General features: G+C 35.8%; 2 protein-coding genes across 2 annotated transcripts; both read left to right on the top strand.

Moving 5' to 3' along the window:
• The first annotated feature begins 613 nt into the window (after positions 1-613).
• Positions 614-8,544, top strand: LOC140844225 (olfactory receptor 56B2-like). Its single transcript, XM_073215703.1, has 2 exons — positions 614-915; positions 6,285-8,544. Exon 2 carries the CDS (start codon positions 6,291-6,293, stop codon positions 7,248-7,250), a length of 960 nt encoding a protein of 319 aa, XP_073071804.1. The 5' UTR covers positions 614-915; positions 6,285-6,290; the 3' UTR covers positions 7,251-8,544.
• Positions 8,545-10,290: 1,746 nt separating this feature from the next.
• Positions 10,291-18,223, top strand: LOC140844226 (olfactory receptor 56B2-like). Its single transcript, XM_073215704.1, has 2 exons — positions 10,291-10,592; positions 15,964-18,223. Exon 2 carries the CDS (start codon positions 15,970-15,972, stop codon positions 16,927-16,929), a length of 960 nt encoding a protein of 319 aa, XP_073071805.1. The 5' UTR covers positions 10,291-10,592; positions 15,964-15,969; the 3' UTR covers positions 16,930-18,223.
• The last annotated feature ends 1,603 nt before the right edge of the window (positions 18,224-19,826 follow it).

Consider the following 19,826-nt stretch of genomic DNA (forward strand, 5'->3'; position numbering starts at 1 on the left):
CCAGCACGAGAACCTTTACTGCCACAAACTCCATCTACAGTGCCACCTTCTGGAATACAAAAGAAAGCTCTCTTACTGCCAGACTTAAAAATGTATCACCAAAATAAACACAAATCCTTAACTAAGGAGGGTGTTTGCTACTTCAAATGCAAAAGGAGATGTGTATATATTGGAAATTTGGTATCACAAAAAGAAAATGATTATCCTCCAGCAACTGATCTCAAAGGTACAGGATATTGTTATCTAACAATGAGTTTAAAATAGCTGTTAATGAAGAAATAAAAAGGAGGTACAAGAAAACTTAGAGAGGCAATTCAATGGACACGGGAACAAATTTAATGAACATCAGGTTTTTCACCAAAGAAAATGGAGTTATGAAAAGGACGCAAATAGAAATTCTGAACATAGAGAATATAAACGATAATAATAATAATGCAATAAAGAGCATCAGTAAATAAGCAGACCTGAAGAAGTGAGAGTAAGTAACTGGAGGATACAAGTGTACAGATGACTCAGAAAAGAGGGAGAAATAAATTTTGAAAAAGTGAAGAAAACCTACCAGAGTTACTGGATTTGATTAGTAAAATAAATATAATAAAGTTGGTGTACCAGAAGGACATGTGAAGCATAAAAAGAGAAGAATGTTTATTTAAAGAAATATTAGTGAACTTTCCAAAGCTGTGGAAGGAATTAAATTTAGAAATCCATGAAGCTAACAAAACATTGCATTGTATCAATGTAAGAAGACCTCCAAGACACACTGTAATCAGACAGTTCCACTTCTGGTTATATGCAAAGGAAATGAAAACAGGATCTAAAAGAGATACAAACACCCCGATATTTACTGCAGCATTATTCACTATAGCCAATATATGGAAACAATCTAAGTGCCAATCAACAGATGAATGGAAAAAGGTATGATATATTTATATATATATGATATATACTTTTTCTGCCAGCAGCCATGAAGCAGAGTCATCCTGTTAGTTGCAGTAATATGACAAGAACTTGAGCACTATCTTACCTCAGATGAGTCAGAGAGAGAAAGACAATTACTGTGTGATACTAATTATCTGTGGAACCTAACAATGCCAGACTCAAGGAAAAAAAAACAGAAATATCACGGTTACAGAATATGTGGGTTGGGGGAAGGCACAGACATGAAGATTACAAACTTGGCAACGAGTAGTACATGAGCTGTAGAGAGCTAACGCACAGTCTATGTATAGTCAACAATATTGGGTTATCAAGATGAAATTTGCTAAGAGACTATATCATGACTAGTTCATCCAGAAAAACAAAGGAAATTATTTAATATGATAGAGGTGCTTATTATTACTTCAGTGACCATTTACAATATATGAATGCATCAAATTATTATACTGTATACCTTAATTTAGACAATGTTACATGTCAAGATTTTTCAATGAAAATATAAAGATTTTATTTTATTTAAAAAAATGTAAAGCTTGAACTCCTTTCCTCCTAGGAATTGGGTTAGCTGATTCCCATACTAGCACCTGTTTCTTTAATGTTGAGTAATATACCCTTGAGATATACAACACACTGTTTTCTTTAAAGATTCAGTTCAATAGTACAGATATCAAGGGATTTTGAGATTTAAGGTTGTGTGTGTACATATATGGGAGAATCACAATGTTTTTGACCAAAACCCTGAGTACCTGGACCAGATTGGACTCAGCTCCCTGTTTTGCTATCCAGAAACTAAGGTAGTAAAAGACAAACAAACGGGGGACTGTCTCAGGATTGTTAGTGCTGTCAGCACTAACATAAACTGGAGAGAGACTCTGTATAGGAATTGATTATGATATTCTCAGAGACACAGATTTGATTCCACCCACCCAGTAAAAGGCATAAGTGTGATAAAAGATTGGCTTTTATTGAAAATGTTTATTTCCCCAATTCTCAGATTACAATTCAGTGCCACCTGCCATCATGAAATCTATGTTGTTTACCTATCAGAGAGGAACCTTTGGTTCTGCTGTAGCGGAGCCGGGCTATGACTCACCCTCAGGACCAGAAGTGGAGTAGCTAGAGGACAGTTCTCATTCCTGGTTCAGACACTCCTGCTTCCTACCTTCCCTCCCAGTGACCTCACGTATGAGCCCAATGCAATGGCTTCATTTAGAGAGATCTATTTGTGACTGTGTTCCTTCCATTTTAGATAGCAAAGTCTACTTGGAGGATCCCTGAGTCATACTAAGAGAAGTCCACCATGGGATGTAAACTTCAGGCTCGTCTAGAGAGGAAACACACTTATCTTTGGGCTCTGGGAGTGAGAATAGACATCAAAGCATATGTATTTTGTACTTACTAAGTGGTGATATACATGCTTCAATGTTCCTATTTCAACATACATGCCGCACCAACAGCATAATACAAGTGCATTTCCCTTGTATAAATTAAGTTCTGATGAACCAAAATTATTTTAAATTTCTTTTAGAAACAGTCTAATATAATACGTGGTTCATACTATATTATGTGGTATAAGCATGGCTCTTTAACTGAGAGTTTGGCAAATGTATTGAAGATGGACCTAAACTTCACTTGTAACAATAAAACCAGCTTTAGTATTAACATTACAAGTACCACATAGAAATTCGAGGGATAAAGTAAGATAGATATCTCATAGGAAAAATATTCTTAAAAATAGAGCACAAGGAATCTCAGAGATATATTTCCTATTCTCTATGTATGAGAATCTATGATTTCTGTAATTTTTCTACCTTCTTCTGTTGCATGGACACATAGAGTGAACAGCTGACGGCTCCAAAGCACTGAGAAGCAATGGGGAATGATTCTTTTTCAATATCTTTGACAATCTGTGTACACTAGTCAAATATATTTCGAAAATACTTTCCAATGTTTATCTTATGTTCAGGGTAATCCATTATGTTTCAGTAAATCTGTATCTCTCTCTCTAGATTACATGTGAGTTATTACATATTTTTCTTAATGATTATTTTCAAAAGAAATGGGAAAATATAACATATACAAACATCAAAGATAAACTTACTCACAAACAGAAAGAAACTTGAATACAATTATTTTATGTACGGAAACAGATTCTAGTATTGTACGCTCTTAGTACCCATGTGTCTATAGTGCCCATTGAAACGCTTTAGGTACTCCTGCAATTACTGATGCAAATTTACACCAGTATTGCTAAACAGGAAACTGAGGATTAGCTAAAGAGTTTTGATTAATTTAAATGATTTCCTCCTTTTTTGCCATGGACAGAATTTAAATGATAATTTTAGGGCTTTTCTTACATTGCTTATGGAAAATCGTATCAAACCTGGACAAACAATTTGGTACAATCAGCATTTATTGCCCTGTGTCAAGAATGTCATCTGTTGTTTCTCAGTAGAGCTCCTGATCCAACATCTGGGTTAGCTTTTATTTTGTCAGACATTAATACTGTCTAAACAGTTTTGGTGTACGTGTTTGGTTTGTTAGTATGGTTTGGCCAATCTAAAAATTTTTTGTGCATACCTGTGTATAGTTTGCTTTGCATTTATTCCAGTATTCAAAATACATGTTTTACTAATATACATATATATTTTATAGCATAATATTCATATAAATCTATGTGAAATATAATCCTATGTAGTATATTTTAAATACTTGAACTTCATTGTACATTCTACAATACTTGATTTGTTTGCTGCCTTGTATTCTATTTTCTTGGGATTTCTTTTGTTTCATTTATTTTATTAAGGGAAAATATTTTTTAGAGATTTAGGTTCTTTGTTGATTTATGATATGCACATTGTGGTTCTATTTAATTTGGTATCCCCTTTATGTTTTCCAAGAGATAATAATTAGATTACAGAATAATAACTCTTAAAGACTATTGTGAAATTTGATTCATTTATACATTAATCTGCTTAATCACTCAAAAACATCTATTGACATCTGTAATGTTCATGAGGCCTTTGTAGACATGCAACTACAAATATAAACACAAAATATCCAAATATAAGGGTGTGGTAAAATTGTGATAGATACAAGAATATTAACAGGATTTTATACTACCATGGTGTTAAAGTTTTAAAAAAGAGACTCATACATCAACGAATATATTCCTTTCTTAAAAGCCTGCCTCCTTCCCAACGACATCATATTAAGATTTGAAGGGTGGCTCTCTATGCTCTCAGAGGGAGTTGAGTCTTCTAGAAGAAGGTGATGATTGAAGCCGAATTTGGCAGTGGGGGGACACAAAATAGAACAGTGATTGCTGAATCACAAGGCAAAAAATACCAGTGTGGTGTGAGTGGGACTCAGCAAACCATAACAGGAGAGAACGCTGATCTGGCAGAATCCCAATCATGCCACATGTCTGAAAGCATTTGTCTCTTCCCCTTTTAAGAGTTTCTGTATTTCCTTCAAAATTTTGCTTAGTTGCCATTTCTATCTGTTCCTCTAAGAGACTTAATAGTTTCTGATGACGCCAGAGGGGTCTTTGAAGAGTGCTCTTATTAACTAGTTTGCCTTGTGTTGCTTTACAATTTCAAGTGTCTAATCTCTTATTCTTCATTACAAGTAAAGATACAACAGGGCTGTAGGTAGAAAAATGGAATAAGGAGCAACATGATCTCTGATTCATCCAGTTTCCTAAACATTAACTACCCTCTTATGATGACTGGAAGTTTGTTCTTGGAAGACACATTCATATGTAGTATAGATGCAAACGTGTCAAGCATGATGAAGAACAATGAGGAATCATAAAAAATGAGAAACTTGAAAGCAATATTCACATTTGAGTGTGAGAGGCACAGAGCCCTACTACTCAACTCCAAGAACACTGGCACCCATCACGTATTCCTCCAGGATGTGGATTGGTGGATTCTTTCTGGAAAGATTGGCATCCCAGTAAGGATGCAAACAATGAAGGCAGTAGGTCCCTACACATCACTCAGAGTGAATGCTTCTGATTGGTGAGACTCACTCACCGCTGGAATTTCAAATCAGCTTTTAAAGACTTTCTCTTAAGAAAGAAATAAAAGTCAAAGGTAGCAAGACATTTGAGAAATGGATTAAAATTAAGGAAAATGAGAAAGAAAGCTATAAAAATAAATAACTGAAGTTAACATGTTATGCAAACAATACACGGAACAGCATAGCTTGTATAAATATATATTATTTTGATTCTACCTTCCTTCATTGTGTTATAAGTATAATGGAAAAACATTACTTGGGTTAGGATGAGTGTATCTATAAATTGTACATTCACACAAGTGTTCTCTAGATACTATAATTTCGGGCCAAAACATTTTTTAATATTACGTATCTTTACATTAAGTCTTTAATATTTCAAGTACTGAAAGGAAACAAATAATAAATAGCACACATTTGGTAGAAACAAAACATGAAAATTTGTTTCAGTTTTCACATTCAAAAATGAATAAATAATTGAACCATGAAATCTGTTTAGACAGTCATTTGATTTTAGTACGTTAATTTGAAAACATTTATCTCAAATTCATTTCTTTAAAGTCCACTTTATTATACTCGCATTATGCAATGTGAGTATCCACATGGCTCCAAGAAGAAAAGGTACATCCGAATAGGGGAAAGTTACTCAAACCAGAACCAATTGGATTTAAGGAATACTGAGATTCCCAAAACATACTTCTCTTTCTTATAGAGTTACTTGGCTTCCTGTATCTTATTCATAATTCTGAATACTGGTTTCTTCACTAAAAACTGGCTGCACTAACTTACCACATACATTTTAATTAAAGTTAAATAATGTTTATGATTATTTAAAAATTCTCATGTGTTTAACAGAAATAGGTTTCTTTTGTTTTTCTATAATCTAATCTGTTATATATATTTCTCCACAAATAAAATCTCTAGTCTCATTTTACGCAGTAACTCTACAATTAATTAGAAAAAGAGAGGCCACTCAGGGATATCAGATTGTTTACTCTTGTCCATATTCCATGACTCATGTAGGAAGATAAAGACCAAAGTCCTGATAACTCTAATCCTATATTCATCAAGTGTGAGAGGATGGAAATAATGTGATATGCTTTATGAAGTTTTTCTAATGATTAACTGAGACAAAGCATAGAAAGTGCTTCCACAGGTCGTGTTTCACTAGAAATGTGCAATAACTGTCGGTGGCAGACTGAGAAAAAAGATGAAGAATATCCTACATGAGGACATGAACCTTGCTGACTCCTTTTCAACTTTTACAATAGGGTAATTTCAGAGAGATTATTATTAAAAATAACCATAAATGATTTTTTTCTTAGTGAAAGATGTTCCACGATCCCAGACATTCCAACGGATCTAACGTCCAGGTCTCCGAGTTCCTCCTGATGGGGTTCCCAGGCATTCATGAGTGGCAGCACTGGCTCTCCCTGCCCCTGGCTCTGCTCTACCTCTTAGCTCTTGCTGCCAACATCCTAGTCCTCCACACCATCAAACAAGAGGCAGCACTGCACCAGCCTATGTACTATTTCCTGGGGGTCCTGGCTGTGGTAGACATGGGCCTGGCCACCAACATCACACCCAAGATTCTGGCCATCCTATGGTTCAATGCTAAAGTCATCAGCCTCCCAGAGTGCTTTGCTCAGATGTATGTCATACATTGTTTTATGTGCATGGAGTCAGGCATCTTCGTCTGCATGGCTATAGACAGATATGTAGCCATTTGTCAACCACTACGCTATCCGTCAGTAATTACTGAATCTTTTGTGGTCAAAGCAACTGTGTTCATGGCACTCAGAAATACCCTAACTACCATCCCAGTGCCCGTGTTGGCTGCTCAGAGACACTACTGCTCACAGAACCAAATTGAGCACTGTCTGTGCTCTACTTTTGCAGTCACTAGCCTATCCTGTGATGACAGGACAATCAACAAGCTCTACCAGGTAATTCTGGTCTGGACCCTCCTGGGAAGTGACCTGGGTGGGATTATTTTATCCTATGTTTCGATACTCCAGTCTGTGCTGAAGCTGAACTCAGCAGAAGCTGCATCCAAGGCCCTAAGTACCTGCACTTCCCACCTCATCCTAATCCTATTGTTCTACACAGTCGTTGTTGTTATTTCCATCACCCATTTTGTACCAAAAACTGTTCTTCTTATCACAGTTCTACTCAATGTATTAGAAAACATCATCCCTCCTGCCCTCAACCCCATGGTGTATGCACTCAAAAACAAGGAGCTCAGACAGAGCTTACATAAGGTTCTCAAGCTAAACAGCAAAGGCAACTAACACGGACAAGGGGCTCACTTTTGTAACTTTCAACATATTTATTCATCATATTTCCAATCATGACTACTGTCAGAAGAACTAAAGAAAATGACACTGTGGCAGCTTTTCAGTTAGTAAATAAAGAATCTGTTATGAAAACGAAAATCCAAGAGAAAGTGGTGAAATTAAAAGTTGTTATCTTGCTTGTCAAGAAAGATCCTCATAAAAAAACAACACACAATGGTGTGTGTTGTCTCAAGATACCCAAAGACAGGCCGAATGTGGAAAACACTCTGACAGTTAACACAAAAACCTGAACACAGTAACCATATAACCCAGCAATTCAATGTCTAATCACAGCCCCTGATAATTAAAAATAGATGTTACAACTAAACCTTGTATATGAATGTTTGTAGTAGTATTCTTAGTCAAAAAAATGGGAAAAAAACCTCTCAAATGTCCATCAGCTGCTGAATATGTAAACAGATTGAGGCATATGCACAAAAGGGATTATTATGCATCCATTAAAAGGGATTAGATACTGATCTATGCTGTGACATGTATAAACTTGCAAAAAAATCTACTGAGTGTAAAAAGCCAGAATAAAAGCTTACCTGTTCTCTGATTTCACTCAAATGTAATATCCAGAATAAGTAAGTCTACTGGATCAGAAAGCAAATTAGTTGTTGTCAGGAGCAAGAAAGGACAGGTGTTTTTGGAGTAACTAATTAATGTTTATGGAGTTTCTTTGAGGAACGGAGTTTTCTGGAATTACCTAATGCTGTTGGTTGCACAGCATTTAAATGTACTACAAGTCACTCAACTGTATATTTTTAAATGACTTAAATGGGTAATTATATGGTATGAATTTCATGTTAATAAAAACACTATAAAATAAAAAGGTGCATGAATGTTCTCTACGTATGTATTTGTTGCATCATATCTTATAATATAAAAACACATATATATTCAAAAACAGGACAATTCCTAAAAAAGTTGTGTAATTGCGTATTGTATACTTTGAATCATAATATTAAGGATAGTAAACTACATAATAATCCTTTTTGTGAACATTATATAATATCGCCTGAAAACGGAAAAATTCACGTTCTAATCTATTTTCCTAACTTTGTTTCCAAAGGGTCCTGCGAATGTTTATTAAGAAATGTATCAGAAGTAACATTTAATAATGGAAATTAAGAGTTCTCTTTTACTTACAAACTCATTTTTATTGTTTTAGTAATTAAAAACATACAGGCATGACTCCTAAACTTTAATTAAAGTAATTTATTATTAGAATCAGTTGTGCTTTCTTATTATTGCAATCACTACCATCATCATATTATGTCAAAATTTGGGTATCTGAATATTCTGAATGTATGCACAATAAGACCACACTTTTCATGAATTTCCATAATTTCAAAATATTTAAAATCAATCTTACTTAGAAGAAAAAATAAATAAACCAACTGAAGAACATATGAATGTGTGAGAGTGACTGAATCTCCATGAGACATTGTGAGCGCTTTCAACTTGTGTCTCAAGAGAAACAAAACTCTTCAATAAATATTAAAATAGCTAACATTAGTTAAAATTAGCTTGTGTCATTCCAACCCTCCCCATATGTACTTTTCCACACACAAATACACACAAATGTCAATATATGCTCATGAAATTCTATTATTTATTTATCATCTGACAGGGGGGTAACACTGTAAAGCTAGGTGGCATCAGAATCAAGGCAGCCTGAGTAATTACTTTTTTCTCTTTCCTTTGATTTACAACTAATTGAATATCTATAACCAAACTTGGATGCTTCAGCATTATACACCTTCACACCTGGGAGGTTTCTACCTGCCCATGTATCAGAGTACAGGCAGATAGGACATTGGCGGGGGCTATAGATTCAAGGGATTCAGGGAGCCTGACATACGCACTCACTATGCTGGGAAAAAAGGAACTTGGAAGTACAAACTGGGTGGATACCCAGGGGAGAAAGAAAAATTGTGGTGATTCAGACTAATACTAGAATCCAGCCTGCCACTGGAGGTGGACAAAGAGGTATTTGGAGGCAGAGGAGAGGAAGCAATTCGCCAAGGTGAGCTTCATCCCCAGGGCAGCACTGTAAATTGCTAGATTTTGGCAGATTCAGAGGCCTCCCCGACGCTCCCGACGCTCCCAACGCAATGTAACTGCCCAACAGCTCCTGGGTTTCTGAGGGAGGATCTCCATGACTAGAGGAGGGGAGAGAAAGGGAAGGAGGCAGAAGAGAACGTCATTCCTGCTGTTCCCCCGTTAGGATTTCAGCAGGATGCCTGATCATGGACCTTGATTTGAGAAACCCACTTAAGGTTGCCTCTACCAGGCCATGGGTGCTGAGCCCACGCCTCCCCCACTCTGTTGTCAGTTCCTTGTGCACACACCCAACTGCATCCAGGAGAGCCAGTTCCAGCACGAGAACCTTTACTGCCACAAACTCCATCTACAGTGCCACCTTCTGGAATACAAAAGAAAGCTCTCTTACTGCCAGACTTAAAAATGTATCACCAAAATAAACACAAATCCTTAACTAAGGAGGGTGTTTGCTACTTCAAATGCAAAAGGAGATGTGTATATATTGGAAATTTGGTATCACAAAAAGAAAATGATTATCCTCCAGCAACTGATCTCAAAGGTACAGGATATTGTTATCTAACAATGAGTTTAAAATAGCTGTTAATGAAGAAATAAAAAGGAGGTACAAGAAAACTTAGAGAGGCAATTCAATGGACACGGGAACAAATTTAATGAACATCAGGTTTTTCACCAAAGAAAATGGAGTTATGAAAAGGACGCAAATAGAAATTCTGAACATAGAGAATATAAACGATAATAATAATAATGCAATAAAGAGCATCAGTAAATAAGCAGACCTGAAGAAGTGAGAGTAAGTAACTGGAGGATACAAGTGTACAGATGACTCAGAAAAGAGGGAGAAATAAATTTTGAAAAAGTGAAGAAAACCTACCAGAGTTACTGGATTTGATTAGTAAAATAAATATAATAAAGTTGGTGTACCAGAAGGACATGTGAAGCATAAAAAGAGAAGAATGTTTATTTAAAGAAATATTAGTGAACTTTCCAAAGCTGTGGAAGGAATTAAATTTAGAAATCCATGAAGCTAACAAAACATTGCATTGTATCAATGTAAGAAGACCTCCAAGACACACTGTAATCAGACAGTTCCACTTCTGGTTATATGCAAAGGAAATGAAAACAGGATCTAAAAGAGATACAAACACCCCGATATTTACTGCAGCATTATTCACTATAGCCAATATATGGAAACAATCTAAGTGCCAATCAACAGATGAATGGAAAAAGGTATGATATATTTATATATATATATGATATATACTTTTTCTGCCAGCAGCCATGAAGCAGAGTCATCCTGTTAGTTGCAGTAATATGACAAGAACTTGAGCACTATCTTACCTCAGATGAGTCAGAGAGAGAAAGACAATTACTGTGTGATACTAATTATCTGTGGAACCTAACAATGCCAGACTCAAGGAAAAAAAAACAGAAATATCACGGTTACAGAATATGTGGGTTGGGGGAAGGCACAGACATGAAGATTACAAACTTGGCAACGAGTAGTACATGAGCTGTAGAGAGCTAACGCACAGTCTATGTATAGTCAACAATATTGGGTTATCAAGATGAAATTTGCTAAGAGACTATATCATGACTAGTTCATCCAGAAAAACAAAGGAAATTATTTAATATGATAGAGGTGCTTATTATTACTTCAGTGACCATTTACAATATATGAATGCATCAAATTATTATACTGTATACCTTAATTTAGACAATGTTACATGTCAAGATTTTTCAATGAAAATATAAAGATTTTATTTTATTTAAAAAAATGTAAAGCTTGAACTCCTTTCCTCCTAGGAATTGGGTTAGCTGATTCCCATACTAGCACCTGTTTCTTTAATGTTGAGTAATATACCCTTGAGATATACAACACACTGTTTTCTTTAAAGATTCAGTTCAATAGTACAGATATCAAGGGATTTTGAGATTTAAGGTTGTGTGTGTACATATATGGGAGAATCACAATGTTTTTGACCAAAACCCTGAGTACCTGGACCAGATTGGACTCAGCTCCCTGTTTTGCTATCCAGAAACTAAGGTAGTAAAAGACAAACAAACGGGGGACTGTCTCAGGATTGTTAGTGCTGTCAGCACTAACATAAACTGGAGAGAGACTCTGTATAGGAATTGATTATGATATTCTCAGAGACACAGATTTGATTCCACCCACCCAGTAAAAGGCATAAGTGTGATAAAAGATTGGCTTTTATTGAAAATGTTTATTTCCCCAATTCTCAGATTACAATTCAGTGCCACCTGCCATCATGAAATCTATGTTGTTTACCTATCAGAGAGGAACCTTTGGTTCTGCTGTAGCGGAGCCGGGCTATGACTCACCCTCAGGACCAGAAGTGGAGTAGCTAGAGGACAGTTCTCATTCCTGGTTCAGACACTCCTGCTTCCTACCTTCCCTCCCAGTGACCTCACGTATGAGCCCAATGCAATGGCTTCATTTAGAGAGATCTATTTGTGACTGTGTTCCTTCCATTTTAGATAGCAAAGTCTACTTGGAGGATCCCTGAGTCATACTAAGAGAAGTCCACCATGGGATGTAAACTTCAGGCTCGTCTAGAGAGGAAACACACTTATCTTTGGGCTCTGGGAGTGAGAATAGACATCAAAGCATATGTATTTTGTACTTACTAAGTGGTGATATACATGCTTCAATGTTCCTATTTCAACATACATGCCGCACCAACAGCATAATACAAGTGCATTTCCCTTGTATAAATTAAGTTCTGATGAACCAAAATTATTTTAAATTTCTTTTAGAAACAGTCTAATATAATACGTGGTTCATACTATATTATGTGGTATAAGCATGGCTCTTTAACTGAGAGTTTGGCAAATGTATTGAAGATGGACCTAAACTTCACTTGTAACAATAAAACCAGCTTTAGTATTAACATTACAAGTACCACATAGAAATTCGAGGGATAAAGTAAGATAGATATCTCATAGGAAAAATATTCTTAAAAATAGAGCACAAGGAATCTCAGAGATATATTTCCTATTCTCTATGTATGAGAATCTATGATTTCTGTAATTTTTCTACCTTCTTCTGTTGCATGGACACATAGAGTGAACAGCTGACGGCTCCAAAGCACTGAGAAGCAATGGGGAATGATTCTTTTTCAATATCTTTGACAATCTGTGTACACTAGTCAAATATATTTCGAAAATACTTTCCAATGTTTATCTTATGTTCAGGGTAATCCATTATGTTTCAGTAAATCTGTATCTCTCTCTCTAGATTACATGTGAGTTATTACATATTTTTCTTAATGATTATTTTCAAAAGAAATGGGAAAATATAACATATACAAACATCAAAGATAAACTTACTCACAAACAGAAAGAAACTTGAATACAATTATTTTATGTACGGAAACAGATTCTAGTATTGTACGCTCTTAGTACCCATGTGTCTATAGTGCCCATTGAAACGCTTTAGGTACTCCTGCAATTACTGATGCAAATTTACACCAGTATTGCTAAACAGGAAACTGAGGATTAGCTAAAGAGTTTTGATTAATTTAAATGATTTCCTCCTTTTTTGCCATGGACAGAATTTAAATGATAATTTTAGGGCTTTTCTTACATTGCTTATGGAAAATCGTATCAAACCTGGACAAACAATTTGGTACAATCAGCATTTATTGCCCTGTGTCAAGAATGTCATCTGTTGTTTCTCAGTAGAGCTCCTGATCCAACATCTGGGTTAGCTTTTATTTTGTCAGACATTAATACTGTCTAAACAGTTTTGGTGTACGTGTTTGGTTTGTTAGTATGGTTTGGCCAATCTAAAAATTTTTTGTGCATACCTGTGTATAGTTTGCTTTGCATTTATTCCAGTATTCAAAATACATGTTTTACTAATATACATATATATTTTATAGCATAATATTCATATAAATCTATGTGAAATATAATCCTATGTAGTATATTTTAAATACTTGAACTTCATTGTACATTCTACAATACTTGATTTGTTTGCTGCCTTGTATTCTATTTTCTTGGGATTTCTTTTGTTTCATTTATTTTATTAAGGGAAAATATTTTTTAGAGATTTAGGTTCTTTGTTGATTTATGATATGCACATTGTGGTTCTATTTAATTTGGTATCCCCTTTATGTTTTCCAAGAGATAATAATTAGATTACAGAATAATAACTCTTAAAGACTATTGTGAAATTTGATTCATTTATACATTAATCTGCTTAATCACTCAAAAACATCTATTGACATCTGTAATGTTCATGAGGCCTTTGTAGACATGCAACTACAAATATAAACACAAAATATCCAAATATAAGGGTGTGGTAAAATTGTGATAGATACAAGAATATTAACAGGATTTTATACTACCATGGTGTTAAAGTTTTAAAAAAGAGACTCATACATCAACGAATATATTCCTTTCTTAAAAGCCTGCCTCCTTCCCAACGACATCATATTAAGATTTGAAGGGTGGCTCTCTATGCTCTCAGAGGGAGTTGAGTCTTCTAGAAGAAGGTGATGATTGAAGCCGAATTTGGCAGTGGGGGGACACAAAATAGAACAGTGATTGCTGAATCACAAGGCAAAAAATACCAGTGTGGTGTGAGTGGGACTCAGCAAACCATAACAGGAGAGAACGCTGATCTGGCAGAATCCCAATCATGCCACATGTCTGAAAGCATTTGTCTCTTCCCCTTTTAAGAGTTTCTGTATTTCCTTCAAAATTTTGCTTAGTTGCCATTTCTATCTGTTCCTCTAAGAGACTTAATAGTTTCTGATGACGCCAGAGGGGTCTTTGAAGAGTGCTCTTATTAACTAGTTTGCCTTGTGTTGCTTTACAATTTCAAGTGTCTAATCTCTTATTCTTCATTACAAGTAAAGATACAACAGGGCTGTAGGTAGAAAAATGGAATAAGGAGCAACATGATCTCTGATTCATCCAGTTTCCTAAACATTAACTACCCTCTTATGATGACTGGAAGTTTGTTCTTGGAAGACACATTCATATGTAGTATAGATGCAAACGTGTCAAGCATGATGAAGAACAATGAGGAATCATAAAAAATGAGAAACTTGAAAGCAATATTCACATTTGAGTGTGAGAGGCACAGAGCCCTACTACTCAACTCCAAGAACACTGGCACCCATCACGTATTCCTCCAGGATGTGGATTGGTGGATTCTTTCTGGAAAGATTGGCATCCCAGTAAGGATGCAAACAATGAAGGCAGTAGGTCCCTACACATCACTCAGAGTGAATGCTTCTGATTGGTGAGACTCACTCACCGCTGGAATTTCAAATCAGCTTTTAAAGACTTTCTCTTAAGAAAGAAATAAAAGTCAAAGGTAGCAAGACATTTGAGAAATGGATTAAAATTAAGGAAAATGAGAAAGAAAGCTATAAAAATAAATAACTGAAGTTAACATGTTATGCAAACAATACACGGAACAGCATAGCTTGTATAAATATATATTATTTTGATTCTACCTTCCTTCATTGTGTTATAAGTATAATGGAAAAACATTACTTGGGTTAGGATGAGTGTATCTATAAATTGTACATTCACACAAGTGTTCTCTAGATACTATAATTTCGGGCCAAAACATTTTTTAATATTACGTATCTTTACATTAAGTCTTTAATATTTCAAGTACTGAAAGGAAACAAATAATAAATAGCACACATTTGGTAGAAACAAAACATGAAAATTTGTTTCAGTTTTCACATTCAAAAATGAATAAATAATTGAACCATGAAATCTGTTTAGACAGTCATTTGATTTTAGTACGTTAATTTGAAAACATTTATCTCAAATTCATTTCTTTAAAGTCCACTTTATTATACTCGCATTATGCAATGTGAGTATCCACATGGCTCCAAGAAGAAAAGGTACATCCGAATAGGGGAAAGTTACTCAAACCAGAACCAATTGGATTTAAGGAATACTGAGATTCCCAAAACATACTTCTCTTTCTTATAGAGTTACTTGGCTTCCTGTATCTTATTCATAATTCTGAATACTGGTTTCTTCACTAAAAACTGGCTGCACTAACTTACCACATACATTTTAATTAAAGTTAAATAATGTTTATGATTATTTAAAAATTCTCATGTGTTTAACAGAAATAGGTTTCTTTTGTTTTTCTATAATCTAATCTGTTATATATATTTCTCCACAAATAAAATCTCTAGTCTCATTTTACGCAGTAACTCTACAATTAATTAGAAAAAGAGAGGCCACTCAGGGATATCAGATTGTTTACTCTTGTCCATATTCCATGACTCATGTAGGAAGATAAAGACCAAAGTCCTGATAACTCTAATCCTATATTCATCAAGTGTGAGAGGATGGAAATAATGTGATATGCTTTATGAAGTTTTTCTAATGATTAACTGAGACAAAGCATAGAAAGTGCTTCCACAGGTCGTGTTTCACTAGAAATGTGCAATAACTGTCGGTGGCAGACTGAGAAAAAAGATGAAGAATATCCTACATGAGGACATGAACCTTGCTGACTCCTTTTCAACTTTTACAATAGGGTAATTTCAGAGAGATTATTATTAAAAATAACCATAAATGATTTTTTTCTTAGTGAAAGATGTTCCACGATCCCAGACATTCCAACGGATCTAACGTCCAGGTCTCCGAGTTCCTCCTGATGGGGTTCCCAGGCATTCATGAGTGGCAGCACTGGCTCTCCCTGCCCCTGGCTCTGCTCTACCTCTTAGCTCTTGCTGCCAACATCCTAGTCCTCCACACCATCAAACAAGAGGCAGCACTGCACCAGCCTATGTACTATTTCCTGGGGGTCCTGGCTGTGGTAGACATGGGCCTGGCCACCAACATCACACCCAAGATTCTGGCCATCCTATGGTTCAATGCTAAAGTCATCAGCCTCCCAGAGTGCTTTGCTCAGATGTATGTCATACATTGTTTTATGTGCATGGAGTCAGGCATCTTCGTCTGCATGGCTATAGACAGATATGTAGCCATTTGTCAACCACTACGCTATCCGTCAGTAATTACTGAATCTTTTGTGGTCAAAGCAACTGTGTTCATGGCACTCAGAAATACCCTAACTACCATCCCAGTGCCCGTGTTGGCTGCTCAGAGACACTACTGCTCACAGAACCAAATTGAGCACTGTCTGTGCTCTACTTTTGCAGTCACTAGCCTATCCTGTGATGACAGGACAATCAACAAGCTCTACCAGGTAATTCTGGTCTGGACCCTCCTGGGAAGTGACCTGGGTGGGATTATTTTATCCTATGTTTCGATACTCCAGTCTGTGCTGAAGCTGAACTCAGCAGAAGCTGCATCCAAGGCCCTAAGTACCTGCACTTCCCACCTCATCCTAATCCTATTGTTCTACACAGTCGTTGTTGTTATTTCCATCACCCATTTTGTACCAAAAACTGTTCTTCTTATCACAGTTCTACTCAATGTATTAGAAAACATCATCCCTCCTGCCCTCAACCCCATGGTGTATGCACTCAAAAACAAGGAGCTCAGACAGAGCTTACATAAGGTTCTCAAGCTAAACAGCAAAGGCAACTAACACGGACAAGGGGCTCACTTTTGTAACTTTCAACATATTTATTCATCATATTTCCAATCATGACTACTGTCAGAAGAACTAAAGAAAATGACACTGTGGCAGCTTTTCAGTTAGTAAATAAAGAATCTGTTATGAAAACGAAAATCCAAGAGAAAGTGGTGAAATTAAAAGTTGTTATCTTGCTTGTCAAGAAAGATCCTCATAAAAAAACAACACACAATGGTGTGTGTTGTCTCAAGATACCCAAAGACAGGCCGAATGTGGAAAACACTCTGACAGTTAACACAAAAACCTGAACACAGTAACCATATAACCCAGCAATTCAATGTCTAATCACAGCCCCTGATAATTAAAAATAGATGTTACAACTAAACCTTGTATATGAATGTTTGTAGTAGTATTCTTAGTCAAAAAAATGGGAAAAAAACCTCTCAAATGTCCATCAGCTGCTGAATATGTAAACAGATTGAGGCATATGCACAAAAGGGATTATTATGCATCCATTAAAAGGGATTAGATACTGATCTATGCTGTGACATGTATAAACTTGCAAAAAAATCTACTGAGTGTAAAAAGCCAGAATAAAAGCTTACCTGTTCTCTGATTTCACTCAAATGTAATATCCAGAATAAGTAAGTCTACTGGATCAGAAAGCAAATTAGTTGTTGTCAGGAGCAAGAAAGGACAGGTGTTTTTGGAGTAACTAATTAATGTTTATGGAGTTTCTTTGAGGAACGGAGTTTTCTGGAATTACCTAATGCTGTTGGTTGCACAGCATTTAAATGTACTACAAGTCACTCAACTGTATATTTTTAAATGACTTAAATGGGTAATTATATGGTATGAATTTCATGTTAATAAAAACACTATAAAATAAAAAGGTGCATGAATGTTCTCTACGTATGTATTTGTTGCATCATATCTTATAATATAAAAACACATATATATTCAAAAACAGGACAATTCCTAAAAAAGTTGTGTAATTGCGTATTGTATACTTTGAATCATAATATTAAGGATAGTAAACTACATAATAATCCTTTTTGTGAACATTATATAATATCGCCTGAAAACGGAAAAATTCACGTTCTAATCTATTTTCCTAACTTTGTTTCCAAAGGGTCCTGCGAATGTTTATTAAGAAATGTATCAGAAGTAACATTTAATAATGGAAATTAAGAGTTCTCTTTTACTTACAAACTCATTTTTATTGTTTTAGTAATTAAAAACATACAGGCATGACTCCTAAACTTTAATTAAAGTAATTTATTATTAGAATCAGTTGTGCTTTCTTATTATTGCAATCACTACCATCATCATATTATGTCAAAATTTGGGTATCTGAATATTCTGAATGTATGCACAATAAGACCACACTTTTCATGAATTTCCATAATTTCAAAATATTTAAAATCAATCTTACTTAGAAGAAAAAATAAATAAACCAACTGAAGAACATATGAATGTGTGAGAGTGACTGAATCTCCATGAGACATTGTGAGCGCTTTCAACTTGTGTCTCAAGAGAAACAAAACTCTTCAATAAATATTAAAATAGCTAACATTAGTTAAAATTAGCTTGTGTCATTCCAACCCTCCCCATATGTACTTTTCCACACACAAATACACACAAATGTCAATATATGCTCATGAAATTCTATTATTTATTTATCATCTGACAGGGGGGTAACACTGTAAAGCTAGGTGGCATCAGAATCAAGGCAGCCTGAGTAATTACTTTTTTCTCTTTCCTTTGATTTACAACTAATTGAATATCTATAACCAAACTTGGATGCTTCAGCATTATACACCTTCACACCTGGGAGGTTTCTACCTGCCCATGTATCAGAGTACAGGCAGATAGGACATTGGCGGGGGCTATAGATTCAAGGGATTCAGGGAGCCTGACATACGCACTCACTATGCTGGGAAAAAAGGAACTTGGAAGTACAAACTGGGTGGATACCCAGGGGAGAAAGAAAAATTGTGGTGATTCAGACTAATACTAGAATCCAGCCTGCCACTGGAGGTGGACAAAGAGGTATTTGGAGGCAGAGGAGAGGAAGCAATTCGCCAAGGTGAGCTTCATCCCCAGGGCAGCACTGTAAATTGCTAGATTTTGGCAGATTCAGAGGCCTCCCCGACGCTCCCGACGCTCCCAACGCAATGTAACTGCCCAACAGCTCCTGGGTTTCTGAGGGAGGATCTCCATGACTAGAGGAGGGGAGAGAAAGGGAAGGAGGCAGAAGAGAACGTCATTCCTGCTGTTCCCCCGTTAGGATTTCAGCAGGATGCCTGATCATGGACCTTGATTTGAGAAACCCACTTAAGGTTGCCTCTACCAGGCCATGGGTGCTGAGCCCACGCCTCCCCCACTCTGTTGTCAGTTCCTTGTGCACACACCCAACTGCATCCAGGAGAGCCAGTTCCAGCACGAGAACCTTTACTGCCACAAACTCCATCTACAGTGCCACCTTCTGGAATACAAAAGAAAGCTCTCTTACTGCCAGACTTAAAAATGTATCACCAAAATAAACACAAATCCTTAACTAAGGAGGGTGTTTGCTACTTCAAATGCAAAAGGAGATGTGTATATATTGGAAATTTGGTATCACAAAAAGAAAATGATTATCCTCCAGCAACTGATCTCAAAGGTACAGGATATTGTTATCTAACAATGAGTTTAAAATAGCTGTTAATGAAGAAATAAAAAGGAGGTACAAGAAAACTTAGAGAGGCAATTCAATGGACACGGGAACAAATTTAATGAACATCAGGTTTTTCACCAAAGAAAATGGAGTTATGAAAAGGACGCAAATAGAAATTCTGAACATAGAGAATATAAACGATAATAATAATAATGCAATAAAGAGCATCAGTAAATAAGCAGACCTGAAG

The sequence above is a fragment of the Manis javanica genome, chromosome 11, assembly GCF_040802235.1.
Source record: "Manis javanica isolate MJ-LG chromosome 11, MJ_LKY, whole genome shotgun sequence".
NCBI lineage: Eukaryota > Metazoa > Chordata > Mammalia > Pholidota > Manidae > Manis > Manis javanica.